Source organism: Cinclus cinclus, chromosome 15 (assembly GCF_963662255.1).
Source record: "Cinclus cinclus chromosome 15, bCinCin1.1, whole genome shotgun sequence".
In the NCBI taxonomy this organism is placed as follows: Eukaryota; Metazoa; Chordata; class Aves; order Passeriformes; family Cinclidae; genus Cinclus; species Cinclus cinclus.
This window is the reverse complement of record NC_085060.1, coordinates 19,591,007-19,613,147: the sequence shown is the minus strand read 5'-3', so window position 1 is coordinate 19,613,147 and position 22,141 is coordinate 19,591,007. Positions and strand designations below refer to the sequence as shown.

The 22,141-nt window shown below is 47.0% G+C and overlaps 1 protein-coding gene across 3 annotated transcripts in view; it reads right to left on the bottom strand.

Moving 5' to 3' along the window:
• Window positions 1-3,506: 3,506 nt before the first annotated feature.
• The window catches only part of ARHGEF6 (Rac/Cdc42 guanine nucleotide exchange factor 6), a 43,388-nt gene continuing 24,753 nt past the window's right edge, over window positions 3,507-22,141 (bottom strand). For all 3 annotated transcript variants that reach the window (XM_062502735.1, XM_062502733.1, XM_062502734.1), the window contains 14 exons: window positions 21,830-21,952; window positions 20,421-20,559; window positions 18,921-18,980; window positions 16,670-16,816; window positions 15,752-15,838; window positions 14,713-14,791; window positions 13,690-13,823; window positions 13,304-13,429; window positions 10,515-10,535; window positions 9,613-9,706; window positions 8,456-8,545; window positions 7,662-7,761; window positions 6,785-6,839; window positions 3,507-5,924 (listed from right to left, as the gene is read on the bottom strand). In XM_062502735.1, the coding sequence (XP_062358719.1) occupies window positions 5,784-5,924; window positions 6,785-6,839; window positions 7,662-7,761; window positions 8,456-8,545; window positions 9,613-9,706; window positions 10,515-10,535; window positions 13,304-13,429; window positions 13,690-13,823; window positions 14,713-14,791; window positions 15,752-15,838; window positions 16,670-16,816; window positions 18,921-18,980; window positions 20,421-20,559; window positions 21,830-21,952 (1,396 nt within the window). In that variant the 3' untranslated portion in view covers window positions 3,507-5,783. The remainder of the gene's footprint in view (window positions 5,925-6,784; window positions 6,840-7,661; window positions 7,762-8,455; window positions 8,546-9,612; window positions 9,707-10,514; window positions 10,536-13,303; window positions 13,430-13,689; window positions 13,824-14,712; window positions 14,792-15,751; window positions 15,839-16,669; window positions 16,817-18,920; window positions 18,981-20,420; window positions 20,560-21,829; window positions 21,953-22,141) is intronic.

Genomic DNA, 22,141 nt, shown 5'->3' with positions numbered 1-22,141 from the left:
CTGCTGTATCTGGAGAATCCCTTTTTTTCCATCCATGCCTGTCTGTGAAACTTAACCAATTTCCTCAGGGTGGCACTGCCTTGGCTGGGTTCATACTTGGTGACGATCACTCCGTGTCAGAGGGGTGGTTGCTTGCTGAGGGAAGACTGCAGATTTCAAGGCAGACAGAATGAAGGTACTAGTGGTGGTCTGCTCTTGGTGACCTGAATCTAACTGTTCTCCCACCTCTGCAGGCAGAGGAACCTTTGCCTGTGGACAGTTTCACTCCCCTGTGGAAGGGGCACTGGGAGCCACCATCAAAATTGGAACTGCATCTTCTCCTGAGACCCCTCCAACCCAAGGAGGACCAGGAAAGCATGGAGGTCACAGGACCACCTGCTTCTTCCCTCCAAAGCACATGTGCAGAGCATCTTCTGGCTGTCCTCAGTGAGGACGTGTCCACAGTGGCTCTTTTCCTGGAGTTCCAGAAGAGCAGGACTGTGCAGATGGGCAGGACCCCTCTTGAATAGGGGCTACCTCGGTGACACTGCACACTAGGGTCTTCCCAACCCTATTCTCCAGCTTGGTCTGCAGGGAAGGTGATCATGGCACAAGGACATTGATGCAGCATTTTAAAAAAACATTTGAAGATTACATATGTGACAAGCCTGGGGTTTATGGTTATACAGGTCACACTTGGAGAGTCAAAGTTTGGAAATAATCCTGCATGCCAACAGGTTTGCAAATGGAAGAGCTTCCAGATTTGGGCAGTCTTTAGGCTTTGTTGTGCTGGAGGCTTCAGGTACAGTCCTAAAATGGTGCTCAAATGCCACCACCGGTGAAACAGAAGGGGCATTCTTTGCAGAGCTCATTGCAGAGCTGGATGCCCAGCACAGCCCCCTCCAAAGCCAATAGAGCTCAGGGACTGCCTGGTTTCACTATAATTTAGTAAATATTTTATGGCTCTTCTCCAAAACTGCCTAAATTTTTTAGGGAATGGACTACACTTGTCTGACATCTTGCATAAAGACTATTTATTTAACTAAACCCATCTTACATTAACCAGATTCTGAGTGCCAGAAGACTGTGTATGGCTGTAGCTGTGTTTTGCAGCATAATTCAGTGTTTGTGGTTCCCCCTTCCATAGTGTGAGGTTTCTTCCACTGATCACCCCACAATTAATACAATTAATTTTATCACCTATGAGTTAAAACATAGGTGGCTCTGTATCTTTTGAACACTGCTCACTCTTCCAAGCCCCAGGCTGAGATTTCACAGGGTCCTGCTTGGGGTCAGGGGCCAGTGGGGTAGTACTGGGTGTCACACTGGGGACAACCAGTCCCAGAAGCCCCCAGGGGCACCCCAGGCTCCTTGAGGCATGTCGAGGCACCAGGGCCAGGCAGCACTAGGAGGCAGGAGAAGGAAGCACGGAGCCCCTGTCCTGGGAGGGCAGTGAGACACCGAGGTTGAAGCCCCCAGCAGAGCTGTGAAACAGAGGGGTGGGGACTAGTGTTAACGGGATTCAGGACACCTCACTCAAAGAGAATTATTCCTGCCTGTCCTAAGGCCATGGAGCCTTCAGGGATGTCTCTGCTTTGGACCAGAGGGATGAGGGATGGATGCTGCACGTGCTGCATGTGCAGCTGGGCAGCTACTGCCTCCCACAGTGCCCTGTGTTTGTGTAGGTCTGACCACATCCCTGCTGCTTCTGCAACTCAGAAGCCCTGTGGGACAGGCTCCTGAAGGCAGTGCTGGGATGCCTGAAGAACAACAGCCCTCCACAAGGGAGGTGGAGGTGCTCGGTTTTGGTGGGAGTGTCGGTGGAAGCTACAGGACAAACCAAAGATGGTGCAAACTGGCATGGCCTGAGACAGGAGGAGAAGCTTGGAGCAAGTAGATGGGGAGGAGGGAGCTGTGAGGAGCTTGTGTCTGGCCAAAAACCTCCAGGAGTGCAAAACCTGCTTGTCACAGATAAGGAGAAACTGTGATCAGTGCACACTTTGAAGCCTCCTGCAGCCCCCAGCCTCAGTGGCCAAAAGCACCTGCCAGAGACCTTGGGCCAGGCTGTGATCCCCAGCCCAAATCACTGGGCAGGGACCCAGGAGCTGCAAATTGCATGGTTGAGGAAAACAATGAGAGGGGAGGAGAAAAACAGTCATTTAACAAGTCCATGAATTCTGCAGCAAGGGTAGAAGATGCCAACTGTCACCTGCCCTGCCTGTGGGCTGCCAGACCAACCCCAGTCCCTGCCCACACCACTGCCTTCCTCAGGGCTTTTGTTTCTTGCCTCTGCTTCTTGCTCGGCAAAAATAGCCCATGGGATTCAGATGTGAAGTAGTGTGTGAGAGGGGATGAGATGCAATTGCTGCCATCCAGCTGTGTCCTCCCCGAGCCCTGCCTGTTGCCACAGCTGGCACCATTTCCTCTCCCCATGGAAAAGTTAAAGGTCGTCAATACACTGAGTTTTCCCTTGATGTGAGGCCTCTATGCCAGTCCTCAGGCTGTGGATTTGACTGTTTCCAAACTGATTTTTACTCTTTCTGAGCTAAGAAGGGCTTGAGAGGGTGATGAGTTTGCAGGACACATCAGGACTGGCACAGGGGGTGATGGATGAGCAGTAGCAGGAACAAGCAGAAGCATGGTCATCTGCTGAGAGAGGTGCTTGCACGGCTCAAAACACACTGAGGTCACTTTAAAAATAAGTAAATAAATAAGTAAATAAATAAATAAATATTTACACCAGGTCTCTTCAAGTCCCATCCGACCTGGCCTGGAACCCTTCCAGGGATGGGGCAGCTTCTCTGAGCAACCTGTGCCAGGGCCTCACCATCTTCACAGGGAAGAATGAATTTCTTTCTAATATCCCATCTAACCCTGCCCTCAGGAAGTTTCAGACTTCAGTGTTTTTCCATTATGCATCCAAGGCTAGTGTTCCATTTTTCCCTTGTTATTTTTCCTACTCTGTGTTTGGGGAAGGAGAGAAAGGTCCAGCCCTCCTGCCCTTGATCCTCCTGCCCACTTCTGCTATGGGCTGAGATTGCAGACGGTGGCACATCTCTACCAAAGAGTTAAAAAAAACCTATCCTGCATAAAATGTCTTGTCCAAGTGGTGGTAGACCAGAGGAAATCCTGTAACCACACCTAATTGTCAGAAAAAAAGCACACACTAATTAAAAAAAAAAAAATCTCAAACGGGCAGGAAGTCACTTATCTACAGCAATTGCCTGGTGCAGCAGAGCAGTCTGCTCTTCATAAAGCATGCTTGTGAACAGAGTGCATGTGGGGTTTGAGGGATGCAAATGCATCTCCTGCCCTGGGACCAGGGGCCTTAGCCTGTTGCAAGTCTGGGTGATGGTGGGAGCCAACAGTCCAAGTGCCAGCACCACCTTTCACACCAGTATTCCCAGCAGTAAATAAGAGAGCTATGATGCTCCATGGTGTTTTGAGGAAATCAGTGATGCCCAGAGCAAGCACTGGCTTTGCTTTCATAGCAGAAACACAGGAAATAGCTCCAAGGGCTAAGAAGCGGCTTTTATCCTTCTTTATTTGTTGAAAATGTCAATTTAAAAACTGTTCAAAATAAAAACATGTTAGAAAAGTTGAGCTTGCATAAGTAGTTTACAGTAAATAAACCTACATGACAAAGATACTGGAAGGCAGCTGACACAACATCCATGTAAAGACAGACTCACTGGAACCTATCTACAAAGCACTGTAAACAAAGTAAATATGGAAACATTGCTGTCCATCTGGCATGGCTTCTTTTCCTTTTTATTTTATTTTCTTGTCTTTTTTGGACTTCTAGCTCTTGACAAATGCTTGATGCAAAAAGTCCCAGTGTGCCCTGCATCATATTACATCTCACAAACATGCATATGTACATAGCACAGGTTTCAACTGAGCCTGGGGGCAGTGAGGACACATTTCCACCCTCTCCCTGGAGTGTCAGTGGCCCTTGTTTTTTTCTGCATGGCAGCAGCCTAGTCCCCAGCCCAGCTTGGGGCAGGCAGCAGGGCCAGTCAGTACTCAAGGGTCTGGGCACGGCCTCCCCGAGAAGCAGTAAGTGCAGCAAATGTTCTGCTTTTGGAATATGATTCCCAAGCACAGCAGAGTTTGACTGCTGACTAAACCACTCAACTGTGTGGCCAGGGAGGGATGTGGGGAGCTCCCATCTGACTGGGATGCTCTGGGGATGGCAAACATAGCCAGGCCTCTATTTTGCCCTAGAAATAGCTTAAAGAGGGTTTCTTATTACACTCTTTGACATGTTTTGGAGTCTACATCTCCCAAAACACAATTGGCTAATGTGCAAAATTGTGGCTGGCTAAATTTTAATGGCAAGGAGGGAGTTGTAATTAGTGCCTCTGTTATGTCCTTCACAACCAACAAAACTGTAACTGTAATGAGCTGTGGTGCCTCTGCACACCCTGGGACCATGCTGCCCTGTGAGATAAATAAGATATCGTTAACTTTAACAGAAGATTATTTTTATAATGCTGGGAGGAAGGAGGGAAGGAAGGAAGGAAGGAAGGAAGGAAGGAAGGAAGGAAGGAAGGAAGGAAGGAAGGAAGGAAGGAAGGAAGGAAGGAAGGAAGACATCAGTTCTAAACTATAACACCAAATAAGATAAGGAGAGCTGATACATATGCATGTTGCCTGTGTGTTGTGTTCGAGGAGCTGTGCAGGGATCTATGAGGATGTTGCACATCCTTGCCCCAGGAGTGTTCCAGCTCTTATCAAAGCATAAGTACCTTCCCTATCTCATGAGAAAGTTCCTTTTCCCTAGCAGAAAACCCCTGCGGGGTGGTGTGGGGAGAAGTGGCCACTGGCTACATTCCCAACCTTTGGGAAGAAGTGATGGAGAGCATAAAGGGGGCAGAAGGGAGCAGGGGACCAGCACATTTGGGGTTTTTTGTTGTCAAGCAGTGTTTACATTTCATACGGAGAAAAGCACGTCCTGCAAGAGGAAGCACAGCAAAATTATAATCTCCTAGAATACCTGGACACTTAATGTGAAAACAAAGCAGGTAGAAATTCTACATCATGCATAAGAAAAGGGATGGTGGGCAGAACAGCAGTTACCTGTTGTGCTAATCACAAGCTGTAAGGAGGCAGCACTGTGCAAAATACCTTCCTATATGCTCTGACAGGTGCTCCAGATCTGGCTTTCCCAAGGAGTTTAAATGTCTTCATGTTAATTGCACATTTTAATCAGTATCAAGGCCACAGGAACCACAGTATTGCTGGGCTCTAGTTCGCTACAGTCAACTAATGGGGAAAAAGATGATGGATGGGAAAAGCTTCCCCAGTTGTGATTATCTGAAAAGAGAAGCATGGTGCTTTTTTGGTTTCTGCTCAATGCCACCTCAGTAATGTTTTCATTCAATAAATAGGTACTGGTGCTTTTGAAAAGAATGAAAGCATTAAAAAGTGCTTAAGCTTCTTCTATGAAACTGCTGCCCAAGCTTTTGTGAGCAACAATCACTAGCAGAGTTTGTATTTGCTCCCAGTAGCAGGTACAATGAGGTATTAGTTGCTGCAGATGAATTGTGAATCATGGACCGCTTGCTTACTGGTTCAGTTGTGATTGATTGTTTCTGCTTTATTTCCTTACTGGATGGAAGAAAACCAGTTTTTTTCTCTATTACTTTTTTTTCCTCTTTTTTTTTTTTTCCTCTTTTTTTCCTGGTAACAAAATAGCCCAAACCAACAAAATAAGGAGCAAGAAGAGGCGAAGGATCCAGTTCCACTTCCCAAAAATACACCTGAGATCACACACCACTGCCAGCAGCTTCTCCATGAATTCAGGCAATCAGGGATGATTTGCGCCCTGTGTCCTCCCTGCCACACTCATCTGTCTGCTTCAGCAGCCTTCTCACCAACTTCTCCAAGTCCTTCCTGGATTTAAGCTCTTCCTCCAAACACTGTTTCATCCTTTTGTTTTCCTGCAAGGTGAAAAACAAAGGAATAAAGATGCAGTTAATGCCCGTGCTCTTTATGCAGTGAGGTACTCTCATGCATCTGCTGCCTGATGCCTCAGGTGATGAAATAACAGAGACATTTGATAAGGTCTCATGAGGATGAAGAACATAAATGGATCAATCCATGAGTAACCCAAACAGACCCTTACTACATCACAGACCTGCACAGAAGTTCCCTGACTTTGGTCAGGCAGAAACATCCTCCTGGAAACATAATTTCACAGCTTGGGTTGAAGAACCCTTTTATCTTCTGATAGTCCAGACTTGGACTGGAGAGAAGAGGACATATTTCCTCTGAGTCTACAAGAACAGGTGTCCACCAGACCCCTGTAAAATGAGTGGTCAAGCTGAAAGAGCTTTTGGAATAGGGGGAAAGGTTTGTGTTACCACAAAGACCAATTACTCCTTTCCTCTTGCTTTCTCTGGCACTCAAGCATGGAGGATGAGAGGAAGTTGAGCCAGGGAAGGTTTAAGTTGGATATTAGGGAAAGCTTCTTCACAGAAAGGGTTGTCAAACACTGGAACAGTCTACCTAGGGAAGTGGTGGAGTCACCATTCCTGGGAAAGTTCACAGAATGTGTGGGTCTGGCACTTCAGGACATGCTTTAGTGGTGAACATAGTGGTGGTGCTGGGTTGATGGTTGGACTCAATCTCAGAGGTCTTATCCAACCTTAAAGATTCTATGGTTCTGTGGTTCAGGGAGGCAAACCAGAAGATTTGGACCAGGATCAGCAAAACTTCCTGGCACTGACCAGCTGACTGGTTGGCACAGATTGGTTGGGTTTCACTCAACTCCCAGCACAAACAATCCCATCCAAATTACCTGCTTCAGCTCTTTGACTTCATCTTTCAGTGCATAAACTGTGTCAACAAGGCTTCTGAAAAAATAATGAAAAAATAAATTAGAGTTGGTGCGCAGGAAAACAGTGACAGCATGAGAGGTGCTGACAGGAAAGTTGCATCTAGATTCTGCTTCCCAAGCATCAGGCTGCTGCCTGTGAGGGGACTCTGGAAACACAGCCCAGAAGCATTTATAGGCCATTGGTCCAAAACTCAGGGCTCTTTCCTGAAACCTCAGTACCTTGTTCTGCTTTGAGTTATCAGCGAAGGTCTGTGGCTTTGGTTTCCTTTGTTATGCAATGGCAATAAATAACAGTGACTTTAAAGGTGGAAATGCCTGAGCATCTTTTGTAAAGCAGCTTTGATTCCTTGAGGCTGTGCAGTAAAACATCAAATGTGAAAGGAACACACTGACTGTGTTGGAAAGGGAGAGGCTCAACACAGTCACCCAGATGCAGAAGTTACAGAACAGACAGGGAGCACTCACAGGCAGGTGCCAGGCAGGCTCCTGAGGGGCAGCAACAGCCCAGTACATCAGCAGTTAAAAAAATAAGAGCCATTTGTTTGGTTCTGTCCTCACTGACCCCATTATCCTACATCTGGATAAGCCATAAATCAGGGATCCAGACTCCCAGAGGGATACAGCCACGTCAGGGCAGCTGGGAAGGCGGCTCTGTCCTTAAAAGGGACAAAATGGCAGTTGAAATTGTCTGGCAGTTCTTTGCCAGAACTAAGGCAGCAGTCAATGACACCAGGCCTGTTTCTTTGTGTAGACACAGAAGGAGAAGGCGTTGGTTTTTAATGCCCTTCCAAAAAGTAACACAGGGATTTATCTGCAAGCGGAGAGCAGTTGCACTTACTTTTCCTCCGTGACTGTCTGGCCATTGCTTCGTGTTTCCTCTATGATGATTTTCTCTTCCTCAGGAAGGAGGACTTGGGGGATGGAGTCTTTACGAGAGCCTGTGTACAAGAATTATTCATGAGGGAGAAAAAAGTGGTAATAGCCCATGCTATATCAGAGACAGAAGCTCTCATTTTTCCTGCTCCACTATTAGCCTGGGGCAAGCTGGAGATGCCAGCTACATCCCACTAACCAGAGCTACAGCAACAAGTGGAAAATTTTCAAGAGTACTCATTGCATCTAAAGTTACATCATGACTTATAAATGAAACCATTCAACTAGGGTCAAGAGCTCCCCAAATAACCATGGCCTCCCTTTTTTCTACATATCATTATTTGACAGTTCAATGATTTAATTGGCTGACATCTCACCAGCAATGATAAATAGTTGTACTTCCAGAGTCGTAGATGTTAGATGTTATGAAGCAGGTTGCTCTTAAGCACACAGCTGATTGAGAGATAATATTCATGCTTCCTTTCTAAAGCTATAAGCAACCTGAGATTATCATCAGGTAATCACTGGTGAAATAGCAGCGTCTCATCTGCCCTCCTACCTGCTTCATTCTCTGTGTTTAGAAGAAAAACAATGGCAACTAAACCACTAGCAGATGAAGCTTGCTTATCTTGAAGATTGAACACTATGGTTTCCCAGCATGAGTCTTGTAGCTGTACAATGCAACATCTGTTTTTTTCCCAAAGGGGTTATCAGTGTTGTGGGCAGAGTAGGACCTAAATAATGTGGTTGTGTGCCCACCTGAGCTGAGAGCTTGCTGGAAGCCTGCCCCAGTACAGTATGCTTCAATCACCTTCAGGATCTGAGCATCTTCCTCCAGCGCAGCAGTACCTGTAAAACATTGCAAACAGCAGGCACAAAAAGCAAGATACTCTGGCCTTGTCTCTCCCAGTCTTTGCTCCCAAGCTCCTTAAGAGACCATGCTGTTTCCTTGGCTGACTGTCTCTGGGACTTTGGCCAACCTGTTTTGAGGTCCTTTATATTTTCTGGCTTTTGTGGCATCAAGCACCATGACCAAATGGTGTGAAAACTCATCTCTAGTTGCTCATCTTGGCAAAACTCAGACGGTGATGCCCTACTTTGGGTGCAGGCAGCACCAGAGCAGGACCTGGAAACTGGAAGTGTTAATTTCCAGCCTCTGCTCAGTGCCATCTTCTCAAGGGAGAGAGTTGTGGTGGAACTGCGCATGGCAGCTTGACCATGGCTGGGTGACCTTGGCCTTTTGTGTAAAGCCCCCAAGGCGTGCCTCAAGTGGGCTTTAGGGAGCTCTCAGGACACCCCTCTTTTTTCAGGTGAACACTCCTGCTGGCATAGGGACCTTTTTGTTTCCTAATTCCTCATGGACTCTGTTCTAGGACCTGCTGGCATGGCCAGGTAAGGGTTTGTCCTAGCTGTCAGACATACTTTGGTGATGCTTGATGTGCAGTTCAGTGCAGTTTTTAACTACTTGGAAGTAGTTCCTTGCCTTCATACCCAGAATTAGACCACCTGCAACCCACGACCTTGTGCTAGCAATCACGAGGAGGGTGGTGGCATGTCTGGCAGTCATAACTGGGAGGGGAGGAGGGATCTGTCAGAGGCTGAGGACCAGTGCACTTCCAGAAGTCTCCCGTGCTCAGAAGCACGTAGGCTCACAGTGAGAGCATCCTGTCACATCCTGCACTGCAAGAAAGGGTGTTTTCAAAGTCCAGTGGAGATCACTGAGAACACAGAAATCTCCAGAAATGAAAGAAAAATAGAATCACAGAATGGTTGGGATTAAAGATCACCTAGTCCCAATCCCTGCCATGGGCAGAAACACCTTCCACTAGACCAGGTTGCTCCAAGCCCCAGCCAACCTAGCCTTGAACACTTCCAGGGATCCAAGGGCAACCAAAGCGTCTCTGGGCAACACTTACTTTTCCGAATAACAAACTCTTCATCAGATGGTTTTCTCTCAGTTTTCCTTTTTGGAAGAAATTTCTTCATTGTTTTTGGACTTTTGCTGGAATCCTACAGAGAAATAGACTCTTGTGTATAACCAGAACCAAAGGCAACCAGAACAGTGGAGCAGCACAGCTGGGTGCAGCTACCCACCCTACACACAACACGTTAAGAGAGCTACAAAGCAGACAATGACAAAATTGGGGAACATGATTGTTTTTGCCCTTCACATGTACCAGTTGTGACCTACTGCTCCCTGGAACAGCAGTGGGAATTGCACCTGCAGGTTTGGGCCAGGATAGGCTCCTCTAGTAAATTTAACTATCCTCTAAAATCCTTCAGCCAAAGAATTCAAAAACATTCATAGCACTTTTTGTCTGCTTACCAGCTCTGTGGTCTGTGCTAGAAAACCCTAAAATGTGGTTTATTCCATTGACTTGATTTCTAATATTAAAGAGTTGGCAAATAGCTCTGCTTCTAAATGCCCACAATTTGAGAGTATAAATCTCCCACACACATATACATAGAGAACAGACACACACACAAAGTTAGTGTTTGCTATGACTCCATGAGTAAGAAACGCAGGGTTTTATCTCCTTACTCAGTTAAAAGTCTTGCTGATTTGGACAGAATTAGTGTATTAGTAGTTTACATGTAATAAGGATCTAAAGAAGAAGAGGCATACAAGGAGGTTTAGGTACCATAACACTAAATCCTTTCTGAGAGTTATCTCAAAATATATTTTCCAGTTGCTACTGACTCTGACAATAACTTACTTACACAACGAGGCAAAATTAAGGTTATGCAAGCACAAGAAGCATTAACAGGAACAAGCATTCTGTGCCACAACAAGCCAAAGAGATGTATCTACCCTTACCTTTAAGATATAAGACATCCTCTACAATGAATATGCAAAGAAAGAGAAGACGAGTGTGAGAGACTGATGATTTTTATCATTAAGTCCATTAAATCCACAATTCTAAACCACATTTCAGTGTTAGTCCTGCGATTAATGCAGCACACCCTCTGTACTGGTTTTAAAGCACTATCAACATGCAAAGGAGCACCATGTCATGCAAAACTGAAAATTTACATGTGAGACACAGGGTGAGTGGGCATTAATACACTCTAAACACACAGAGAACATGCCTCCTCGGTTAGTAGTGGGTGTCTGTGGGTGGTGGCTGCCTAAACTGGCACTTACAACTGCAGGAGCCCCATGTGCCTGGTTCCATCCCAGCCCCAGGGAGTGCCCCGAGTCTGCGCTCAACACCAGACCTGAGGGCCCCAACCCAGCCCAGTCAGCATGGCAGGATTCTCTGCCTACCCTGGTGACAATCTCCTAGGACTCCATCTGCCCAAAGGGGACCATCCACCCTCGCTGATGCACCCACCAGTGCATCACACTGCAACACCTCCCTGCTCCACTGGCAGGGACAGGGAGCTCCCTGCACATCCTGTGGAGGATTACATCCCTGGATCCCATCCCTGGGATGCTTGATCCAGGGAGCCACTAGGCTCTCCTGCAGGTCTGCCCAGCAAAGTCCTGAACCCTGATATTATAAAGTCTTCATCTAATGCAAAGCAGCCAGTTTAAAAAAAAATAGTCGAAGAAACATTCTGTAAATATTTTTCCCTTTGCTAAACTGAATCCAGACACAGCACTTTACCCACCAAACTTACCTGTTCTGTCATTTCAAATGATTACTGGAAACAGAACAGGAAAAATGACCCAATTTCAATGGAACTAACAAGAGTGAGGCCCTGCACACAAGCAGGGTCTGAGGTTTCCTGAGCACAGCTGGGCACAAGGAAGTGTACAAGACTGTGCCATCCTATCCTACACTGAGAAGACAAGTAACACTGGATGTCTAAAAATCTCTACTCTTTTAATCCAACTCACTTCCCTGCAAAGTAACCCACAAACCCACTGACTTCCCTGCAAGTAACCTATGAAATTTGTATTCCTTCATTATATATTCATTATAGCAAGGTGATTGCATGGAGCTGTCAGCACTGTTTATTTTGTGCTTTACTTTAAATTAAAAAAACTAAAATACAGTGAAATAGGGATTCTGTTTAGTGATTAACCATCCCAGAGGGAGAGATGAGACAGATATGGATCTGCTTGGGCCAACAACCAAACTTATTTCCCATTTGTCATCGCAGGCTTGTGTCCTGAGTATCTCTTCAGGCTCAGGCTGGACTGACTGAGTACCAGGCTGTGCCTGCCCAACTCTGCTGGACATGTTGGCCTTTGGGTATCTATCAACAAGGTCAGCACAGCTTGTTCCCATGGAAGCCACATTTTTGGCCCTATGACACCTTGCAGGATACCATCCAGCATCCTATCTCTTGGTACTTGCTGTGGGCTAGCTCTGTGCAAAAACCTCTCCCCTGCTTTCAACCAGACTTTAATTCCTGCTATGAGTGGCAGTGGCAGGGGACAAGAAACTGCAAAGGACCCTGGTATTAATGATATCACTCAATCTGTGGTTTTTCCCACAGAAAAATTTCTCTTCTACCTCAAGCCTGTACCTATAGTTTTAATTCACCACACAAGCAAAAAATTGTTTAACCTCCATTAGGAATTTGGAACATGCAAAGATTATGGGTCATTTTCAGTCTGCTCAGTTGGTATTTAAACAATTTAATTCCCAAACTGAAATGTATTACTTTACAAATTCTAAGAAATAAATGCAACAAGATGCAAGGAGGCTACTTTAAATCTCTACCTGAGGCAGCAGACCCACAGCTCTGCCAGTTGCCAGATTCTCCATCCCTAAGTGCTGTGATGGCTGAGGGGTCCAAGCCCCCTTCCTGTCCCCATCCCCACTGGGGCAGAAACACTCCCAGGGCTGCTGTACCAAGAAAGGCAGCTGACTCAGATCCAGAGTGCTCACTCAATAAGGGGAACGTTACTTGAGGCGCTGATGAGTAATGCCAAAAATTTAACATAAGGTAGGGAAGGAGAGCACTACAGTTGTGGTGCAGAGCTAGGTTGTATTCTGGGTTTTCCCACACCAACTCCTAGCTCCCAGGCTGGGATTCCTGCAGGTGAAGCCATCCCTCGACTGCTGCCTGCCAGCAGGACCTTGCTGCGTAACACTCAGGTGGGTGGCAAAGGAGAGTCAAGACCCACATCCCGCTCCAGCCACCAAAACAGGGTGGAAGATACAAAAAACATTGGCAGGAATTCTGCCTCTTCCTCGTAGTGCATTATTGCTTCTCGGACCTGTACCACTGAGCTGCTGCTACAGCTGGAGCTGAAACACATTCCAGCAGGGATCAGCCCCTGCCCACAGCTCAGACCAAGGCAGGAAGGAAGAGAGGAGGCAGCTCCACCATGGCACTGCCAAAAGACAGGACTCAGTCGAACACCCAGATGTGGGACTGGTGACATCCAGCAGCTGAGAGTGCTGGCTGTGGCAGCCAACAGCACAGATCCAGCCTGCAAACACCTGTACTCATGAGTCCTGTGTAGCACAAAGCCCAGCACAGGGACCAACATCCATTACAGGACTGGGGACAAACCGGCAGAGTGATTTCTCTCAACATCCTTAAGAACCTACATTTCTGTAGCCTTGCTATGAGATATGAAACCTGGACACAAGGTCTAGGGATTGTGTGAAATCAGTGTCCTGGACAGGCAGGTGGGATTATTACCTCTTTGTAACTCAGTGCCGCTGATGGTCTGAGTGGAGGAGCAGGACGGAGGCAGCTCAAGCTCCAGGGCTTGATGATTTTGGGAGGTTCCAGAGGCCCACGGATCTGCCCAGCTGAACTAAATGTCTGAGAAAACAGATGAAAAGCAAATCAAGATTGTTAACCACCAAACAAGGCAGAGAAGTGGAGGGAGACGGACAAGTTTTGAGATACTGAGACATCTAAATTTCAACAAAAATAGGGCAGTATACGAGTAAAATGGTACAAGCACAACACAGTTACAAAGCAAACTGCAGGATGAGTCTTACAGCTCTCATGTTACTTCAGTGTCAGGGCACTGCTGAAACAGAGAGCTCAGGCAGCAGAGGCCAGGAGGTGACACTTACTGAATGAGGGCTCCAGGACTGTGTTTTGGAGACGGTGCTGCATGTCCCTTTGGTCAGCCTTTGCAAGTGGTCAAGCCATTCATGCAAGTCCTGGCTGGTGCTGCAGGACACAGTGATCCGCTCCATCATGTTCCCTGTGACACCGGGTCAAATTACTGTCTTTAGCAAGTGGTAGAGACTCAGGAGGAAACACAGAGTGCGATCAGCTCAGCATGAAATGGCTCCTCAGTTTGCACAGTCCAGTGGCTCCAAAAAGGCCAGAGCAAAGATAGAAACAGAATCATGGAATCATTAAGGCTGGAAAAGACATCTAAGATCGTCAAGTCCAACCATTAATCCAGCACTGAAAAGTGCAACAATAAACCATGCCCTTAAGTATCTTATCTACAACAATGATGTTGCCTAACCTGCTCCAGGCAACCACTGACAGTGTGGGAGCTGCAAGAAATGCTAACAGAACTGTGAGATGAATTGTGTGAGGATTATTTAATGTTGAAGGTCATTAAACACAACATTTCCATGATTAACAGGATCCTGACACCAAATACCACCAGCACAAACAGCTGCACTGCAGCACAGGTACTGGGCGTGGTACTGGAAATGACTGTATATACCTACAAGTAATGAGATAAGTTGAAGGGGAAAATTGGATGAAAGCTCCCTCATGACCAGAACCATTAATCTATCAATAAATTACGTACTCGGAGCTACAGGGAATGGCTACTGGATGCAGACAGGGCACACCAGTGCAGAACAGTGCTACTGCAGGGAGAGATTTGTCCCATACAACCATACATTGTCCCATATGTACTGTGGTCTCCAAAGGCAGCCAGAGGCAGAGCCCCAGGGCACTTAGAGGAGATTGCCTCAAGCAGGACAGAAGTGCTCAGAAACTCAGACAACACATGGTAAAAGAGCAGGAGGAAGATCATGGTAGGGGGTTAGGGGAAGGAAGACCAGTACTTCCAGTGGCAACTGTTGTTTGCACTGGGAGGACTGCCCCAGGCAGAGGGCCTCACTGACCTGTGATTTCAAACACATGCTCATTCCCTTCAGCATCTTCCAGCTTTGTCAGCGTCATTCCTGTCAAAGGCAGCTTTCCCTGGGAGAATTGAAGAGCAGTCAGAGTCTGCAGGTGTTGTTCTGCCTGTTTCTGCTGATTCCTTTCTCTTTGGAAATCACCATTCAAAATTAATTTGTGAAGGCTTCAGACTGAAGAGTCTCCTTTAATGTATGGATCTAGATTTCCCTGCACAACTAGGTCAAACCCTGGAGATGAAGCTCCCATGAGTCATCCCTGGCTCATCTGCTGCCCTTTCCCTTCATTCAGTGAAAATCTTTTTTACAGTCAAGTCAGAAGGATCAATTTCCCCTGGCTTTTTTTGAAAGCCTTCCCCATCCCTCTAATTTACATGCTGAACTGCCTGCTCACCTTTCTCCTACCAGTGGGTCAAGTCACAAAACCCAGCCAAATATTTCCCAAATCTTTATCATCTCCCTTGCTATGACAAATGACACATCAAAACAAGAGCATCCTATTCCTGGCAGTATTGATGGTTTCAGACAGCTGGAGAAAAGCCAAGCTCTCAACAGCCATTAGACAGTATGGAAAATGGTAAAACACAAGAAATGCAGAGTTATATGTAGTACGTCACGGAGTGGAATTTTCATGCTCTTTGCAGTGAGCTTTATAAGTATTTTCCAGAGATGGCACAAAACTGAGAGCCAGGCGTCTGGTCAAAACCCTGAAGCTGGGTCAGGACACCTTACCAACACACCAAGTCTCAAGAACAGCAGGTAGAACAATAGGTTTTGAGATTTTTCCCTTTTTTTTTTTTCTTAAATTTCACAGCATTCACTTACCAAATGCTGCTTAACCAATTATCAGGACAAAGGCACTGACTATCCTAGCACATGGTAAAGCCAAGCCCTGGTTCCCAGCCTGGGGTGTTTGCATCACAACACAGAGTCTGAAGGATGCAGAGGACTTGAATTTGATAAGAACTCTCTGTTTTGCTTTTTTACACCAAATGCCTTGCAACTCCAAACTAAGCATGCCTACCTGATAGATGAACCCACTCATCCGTGGGCTTGCAGACAGCATCAGCAAAACATTGGAAAATAACAAGAAATACCGCTCCTCTTTCTCCTGGGGGGATAACAGTTTAGGTTAGTCCAGTCTGCAATGCATCACAAGCACCTACCTCTGTTGCAGCTGGAGTCACAGCCTGTGAGATCACCCCCAAACCAACCATTCTGTTTTGTCTTTTTTCTTTACAGCATCTCATTTATGTACCAGCTTTCCCTGCACAGATTTTTGTCTCCATCCTGTTAATCCTCTTCCAATCACTGCAGAGTGCCTCAGAAGGCCTTATGTCCCCCAACATCACACATCCCAAACAAGAAAGACTTTTGGGACTAGATGCTTCACAGGTTTCTTTTACAGGTCTTCCCTTCCCAGGGAATAATTTCTACAGCAAGCAATTCAGTGCTTACAGGTACTTTCCCACACTGAGCATGCAGCACACATGGCTTTAGCCCTACTGGGGAAGGTCTGTGTTAGGCACTGGTGTGATGCATTAGGAACCAGTAGGACAAGAATCACTCCAGTTAGTTTCAAAGCACAGTCAGCTCTGAGATGGGGTGTTAGAGCAGCCCCTGTGCTGCACATAGGACATTTTCTTGTCACTCTCATTTCTCAGAGTAAGTCACAGGGGAGAAAGAGGAAAATGAATGTGCTATATGACAATGAGATGCTTCCTATCTTGAAAAGTGTGTCACCAAAGGCCTGACGCTAAGCTTACAGGGTTGTCTGACTCACTCCAAAGACGTGCGTAGTCCCATTGCACAGTTCTTCCCAAGGTAAAATAATTTATCAGCGTTGTCATCAGTTTGTGGCCTGGAAGGAGAGGAGCTACCCAGGAGCAATCAGGTATTCAGACACATGGTCTTCAGCCAGCAGAAGAAACACCACACTCACCTCACTTCCCCCAGACTGCACCATAACCTGGGACATGTAGATGACATTTCCCATCATTTTTATGTCCTCTCCTTCCCAGCACTGGATGGATTCAGAAAGGATTTGCAGCTCAAGTTGTTTCCTCTTCCTCAGGTCCTGGCATTGCGACTGGGAATCACAGCAGAGCTTTGTTAGCTGAAGGGCAGGAGCCAACCCAAACCATTCCAGTTTCACCAGCAACACTCACACAGCCCTGTGTGCTTTGGATGGTCATGTCAGGGATCATGAAAGCCTGCTTTGGCTCCATCACAAAAAGTCTGTTAAAAAATCACATCCTAGTGATTTATGAAGTAATGATTACATTCAAACCTCAGGGAAATTGCATACTGCACTGAGCAAATGTTTCTTTCCAAACCAGCCCTACCTCTGAGATTTCAGGGTCACAATTCCCAAACCAAGACAGCTGCACAGTTAAATGTCTCTAATTTTGCTACTGCTCTGAGGGATTTTGCCCATTTTGTCCAAACAGCAGAGTTGAACTTGTAGCACTACAGAGTCCCCACAAGTCAGATGCGTGGATATTTTCTAACCAAAATCTGCGAACCCAAAAGCAGGACTAGGCAGTGCTGTAGATTAGCACAGAAAAGAATCTTCTCCAAGTGCTGTAACTGAAAAGCCTGTACCACTCCTGAGCAGCTGGGGACTGGAGAAGCTCCAGGGAGCAACCAGCCCCTCATCAGCTCTCAGCAGGAGAGGACAATGCTGACTGAACAGAGTCCTGCAAATCCAAGCAATACTTTCTTTAACTGACCCCTCTGCCAACAGGGAAAAATGCTGCAAAGCCAAACAAGGGCTATTTTCATCAACTGCTTGTTTTTTTCCAAACCCCTTTTTCTGACAGAGATTTTCCTCCTTTCCAATTCACTGACTATACAGCTCTTCAAAGAGAGAGGCTGCATTGGGTCTAGTTTGAAACTACACACACTTGAACCAAACTGTGGGGGTTTACTCTGGTTCTACAACTGCTGTATGTTTTGATGGCTCCCCAAGTGTCCAAATCCAATGTTCACAGGATAAAAATCCAAATACAATCCGCAGGAGTTCATCACAGTCTGTGCAGAGGCTTTTTGGTCCCTCCCTGCCTTTGCTCAGGAGCCTTCCTGGTGCCGTAACAGGACCACGTGCTCATCACAAGAGGCACAGAACTGCCTGTCTAACCTCAAATCCACACTGAACCCCTTTAGTTGTATCACAATGACATTAAATTACTCATCACTCAAGTACACATTTCAAGTAAAACCATCCAGTGCTTACAAGATTTCCTAAAGATTAATGACACCTTGTAATTTAAATCAGTTACTCCCCTATTAGCTTCCAGAATAAATGGAAAGGGTGCTGAGTTTCTAAGTAAATGTAACATGATCGCCCTTTCCTGTTTTCTGTGAACTTTTTCCTCCCCATCTTTTATCTGCACTGCTAAACACTTGCATCTGTTACAAACGTGTGACATCTGTTGTGCTAAAGGAAGGAAGCTGGACCATATCTGGAGTGGTTATAGTGAAAGGTTCTCTGTGGCTACACAGCAAGAGAGACTAGAGCTCTTTTAATAACTGAAAAAAGCTTTTCCAGGTAAAACCTTTGTGCACATGGATGGCTCTGCACCCTCTGTTTCATCTCACTGCAGCAGGACTTTGAGGGGTGCAGGTGACAGAGCTCACAGAAATAGGTTTGTTATTTCTGACTCATCCCTTCTCCCTGTTCCCCACCGATGGCCATGGCACCTGGAGCCAAAATTACTGGAATGTGATCCAAACCTCCTGATGCCTGTGGAGCAAACCTCAGCAAAACCAAGAGTTACTCCATGGTCTCAGAGGGGAACTTCCCATTGGCACCAGCGCTTGGGTCAGTCAAAGCTGTGCTAACCTCTCCCTCGATGAGTAAGGGGTCTAGTTTCAGATGGCAAATGATTAGGGAATGGAGGCAACAGGAGATAAAAGGGACCCTGCTGCCACGGTGGTCCACACAAGGCTTTCAGCAATAGAAGAGAAACTTGGAGATCCATCAACTCTGCTCTGGGACCATAAAGCCAGCATGCACTTGCTGCAGTCAGAGGAGCAGCTCTAGGCTTGAAATGTGCAATTAAGTTTCTTTGTAACCCATCTTTTCCTTCAAAAAGACCTTTTTTCCTGATGAGACAAATGTCACGCTTGACTCATTCTTCGTGAAATGCAGACCTGAAATGGAGTGCTCTACTTTAAGAATTGCCACCTACCACAAGGGACTTGAAGGATGAGACTGCTTTCAAAACATCTTCATGATCTGCATGCGCCTCCTAGTGAAGGAAGAGCAAATTCCTCAGCCATCAGCAGCAGCAGCACCCACCCTCAGCAACAACCCACCCTGAACATCACTCACTGTCCCAGTACACAGGCAGCATGGGCTTCAAAAGGAAGTCAAAGTTCTCCAGGTACCTTCCCCACCATCCATTTCAACATGGCATGGCTAAAGGCAGCTATGCAATTCATTGATAACAATTTAACGAGTGTGTAGTGGCCAGAGCAAGAGTAGCTATGATTTGACTTAGAACAAATCTGACTTGCAAAGAAAAATCAGCAAAAACAGGCAGCAGTGCAGGGAATGCTGTGGTGTACAACTGCACTGACACACAGCCATCCTCTTCCCACAGCATCACAGCTTAAATGTCAGCCCTACTGATTCATGCAACAAAACTCCCACACTCAGCTTAGAAACTAGGAAAAATAGGTGGTGTGTGTGTCCTCAAATCCACTGCTGAACTGCCCGTGAAGAGCAGGCAGAGCACAGTGCATATCCTGCAAAGAGCACACTACCCCTGCATGGGCATGCTGGCTGCAGCCAGACCTCAGCTCAGTCCGTGCAGCTCAGCTCAGCCAGGTGAGAGGGTACAGGTAGGTCTGGAGTATGACTGCAGGCTCTCATGCCCTCTCCTATGCAGGAATATCCCTGGTTCAAGCATAGAAGTTTTAATCCTTTGGCTTGATTGTAGGTCATGGATACGTGTGCTGAATTAACTGGTAATTAAAAACGGATGAGGGGAAAAAGTAAACTTGCTTAAAAACAGACTGTTGCTTCTGTTTCCTTCAGTCCCTTGCACCACCCCTGAGTTTTGCCTTCCTGCAGCTGGAGTGCACCAGCAGTGAGTAGCAAAGCTCCAACAGCAGGGGCCCTGGGGCAAGAAATGTCCTAAAGCAGACCTGCTTCTTGTCAAGGAAGTCTCTGCACCCCTGGCTGCTCTCCCTGCTCCCAGGGACTCACTCTCCACCCCTGTGTCTGCGCTGGCTGCCAGGTCCATGTCTGCGCAGCCTGGCCTCCACCCAGGAGCACAACCCTAGGGCAATGGGTGGGAATGTGCCTTCAAGCCACAGGAGTGAGTGGCCAGGCTTAGGAATCTCATCAAATCATAACAAAAGCACAGATTTATTCTCAGCTGTGCAAATAAACAGCAGCTGCAGCCTGACCCTAGACTCTGCTTGCACTTGTGCTGGACGGGCTACAGTGAAGAGCAGGCAATGCATTTCCACAGCGTTCCTCAAACTCTTCCACCAGTATCTCACCTTCAGTCTGAAAAGTGGGTTATGTCTGGGGGATGTCTGGGATCCCTGGAGATGTGTTAAGTACTTTTAGCCACATGATGCTCAAATACCAAGAGACAGAGGTGTCTCTTGAAGCTCAAGGACCAGCTCTGGCAGGACCAAGGGGCAGAGCCTGGCCAGCAGCCCCACACCCTACCTACCTCCATGTGCCGCTCCAGCTCCTGCAGCAGTGTCACGTATTTATCCAGCCTCAGGAAGGGTTTGCTTAGGCTTGTGGTCAGGATGAGAATGCCTGGGCTGGCTGCACCCTGGCTCTCCATGAACTTCTCCAGCTCATCACTATAAAAAGAGACAACAACAACAACAAAGAAGGCTCTCAGAGCTGAGAGCTGTGTTTTGCTGCCTCCCATGCTCTCCTGATGGCCATGGCTCTGCTCTGAGCTGGGCCTCCCTAAAGGCAGCACAAACTCCCTTCTGAGCACCCACCACCTATTCAATGGAGCAGGCAGGGAGCTTCTAGCCAAGTAAGGGCTTTCTTCCATGGAAAGCAGGAGAGAGATGTGCAGCCACAGGTGTTGGAATGCACAGTCCCTGGGGAACACTGGGGCCAGCAGCTGGCCCCTAAACACAGCAAGGTGGCACAGGGCCAGGTATCTAGTGGACAGGGGGCTGCATAGGCTGGTGCTGTGCTGGAGGAGGCTGTAGCAATGCACTGGGACCCTGCTGGAAGCTGTGATGCAGGTGTTTGCATGTACATTGCTCCAGAGATCATGGCTTCCGTGTGTCAGCACATTTGCCAAAGCTGATTCTTTGGTTGATTTAGGAAAAGGGGTCAGATTAAGGAATCACATGAATGAGTCATTTCCTGGAGCCAGGCTTCTTGTTACACTGAATTAAAGCTGGATTTCAGCAGGTAAGCAAATATATTGTGACTTCCCATTGCAGAACGGGAACACTTAAACACTATGGATGTGGTCCTGGCTTTCCCATCATTGCAGGGAGGACAGCTAACGTGCATTAGGGATGACACAGTGGTAGCATCTTGGCTAGGCACACTCTTGAGCAGGACATCACACAAATTCAAGTGTCAACTCATGCAGATCACATTGAAGAAAGATGTTATTAATGTGATCTACCAATGACCCTGAAAATCAACCATTTGGTTGAAGAGAAGCTCAGTTAATAAACTGGGTAACTGGGTGACTCAATGACCATCCTCCTTCTGCAATGATGTGCTCCCCACCATGATGCCACAGGGGAACACCCTCCCATTTGTCAGTGTGTGAGCACTTGAGCAGTGTGTCTGAAACAGCATCTGGGTCCTTTAGCAAGTAACAATCACAGAAGATGCTACTGCCAAAGGCTGTTTGACCCAAGGTGGGAGCCCTGTATGTGCAAAAAGGGCCTGTGAGATCAGCTCTGAACATGAGCAGTGTGAATTGTCTTCATGCTGAAGTTGAAAGGCCCCACTGAAGAGCCCAAAGCCCCAGCAGCAGGAAATACCTTTGCCCAGTTGTCAAAACAGAGGTCAACAGCTATGCCAGGCCAAGTATTAATAACAAAAGTTAACTTTTTAAAGGAGTCTGAATCTCCTTTCTCCATCGCTCACCTGTGCTGTGTGAGGACATTCACTGCTGAAGGGTGGTTAGCACAGTACATCAGGTACAGGGAGTGGAACTGGGGCATCAGGTTCATGAAACAGCCTCCCACACGCTGCTGGTTCTCAGGAAGCCTAGAGACACCAACACAGCAGCCATGGTAAGCCTCTGGATCTGCACCCTGTAGCTACAGTTCTCTCAGGGACCTGCCCAGGAACTACCCTCTGCTCAGGGATGTTCCCATGTCACCCTGTAACTGCAGCACTGAGCAAAATACCCACACCTACTACCTGGGGAGGAAGAAGAGGGGGATCCTCAGGGTC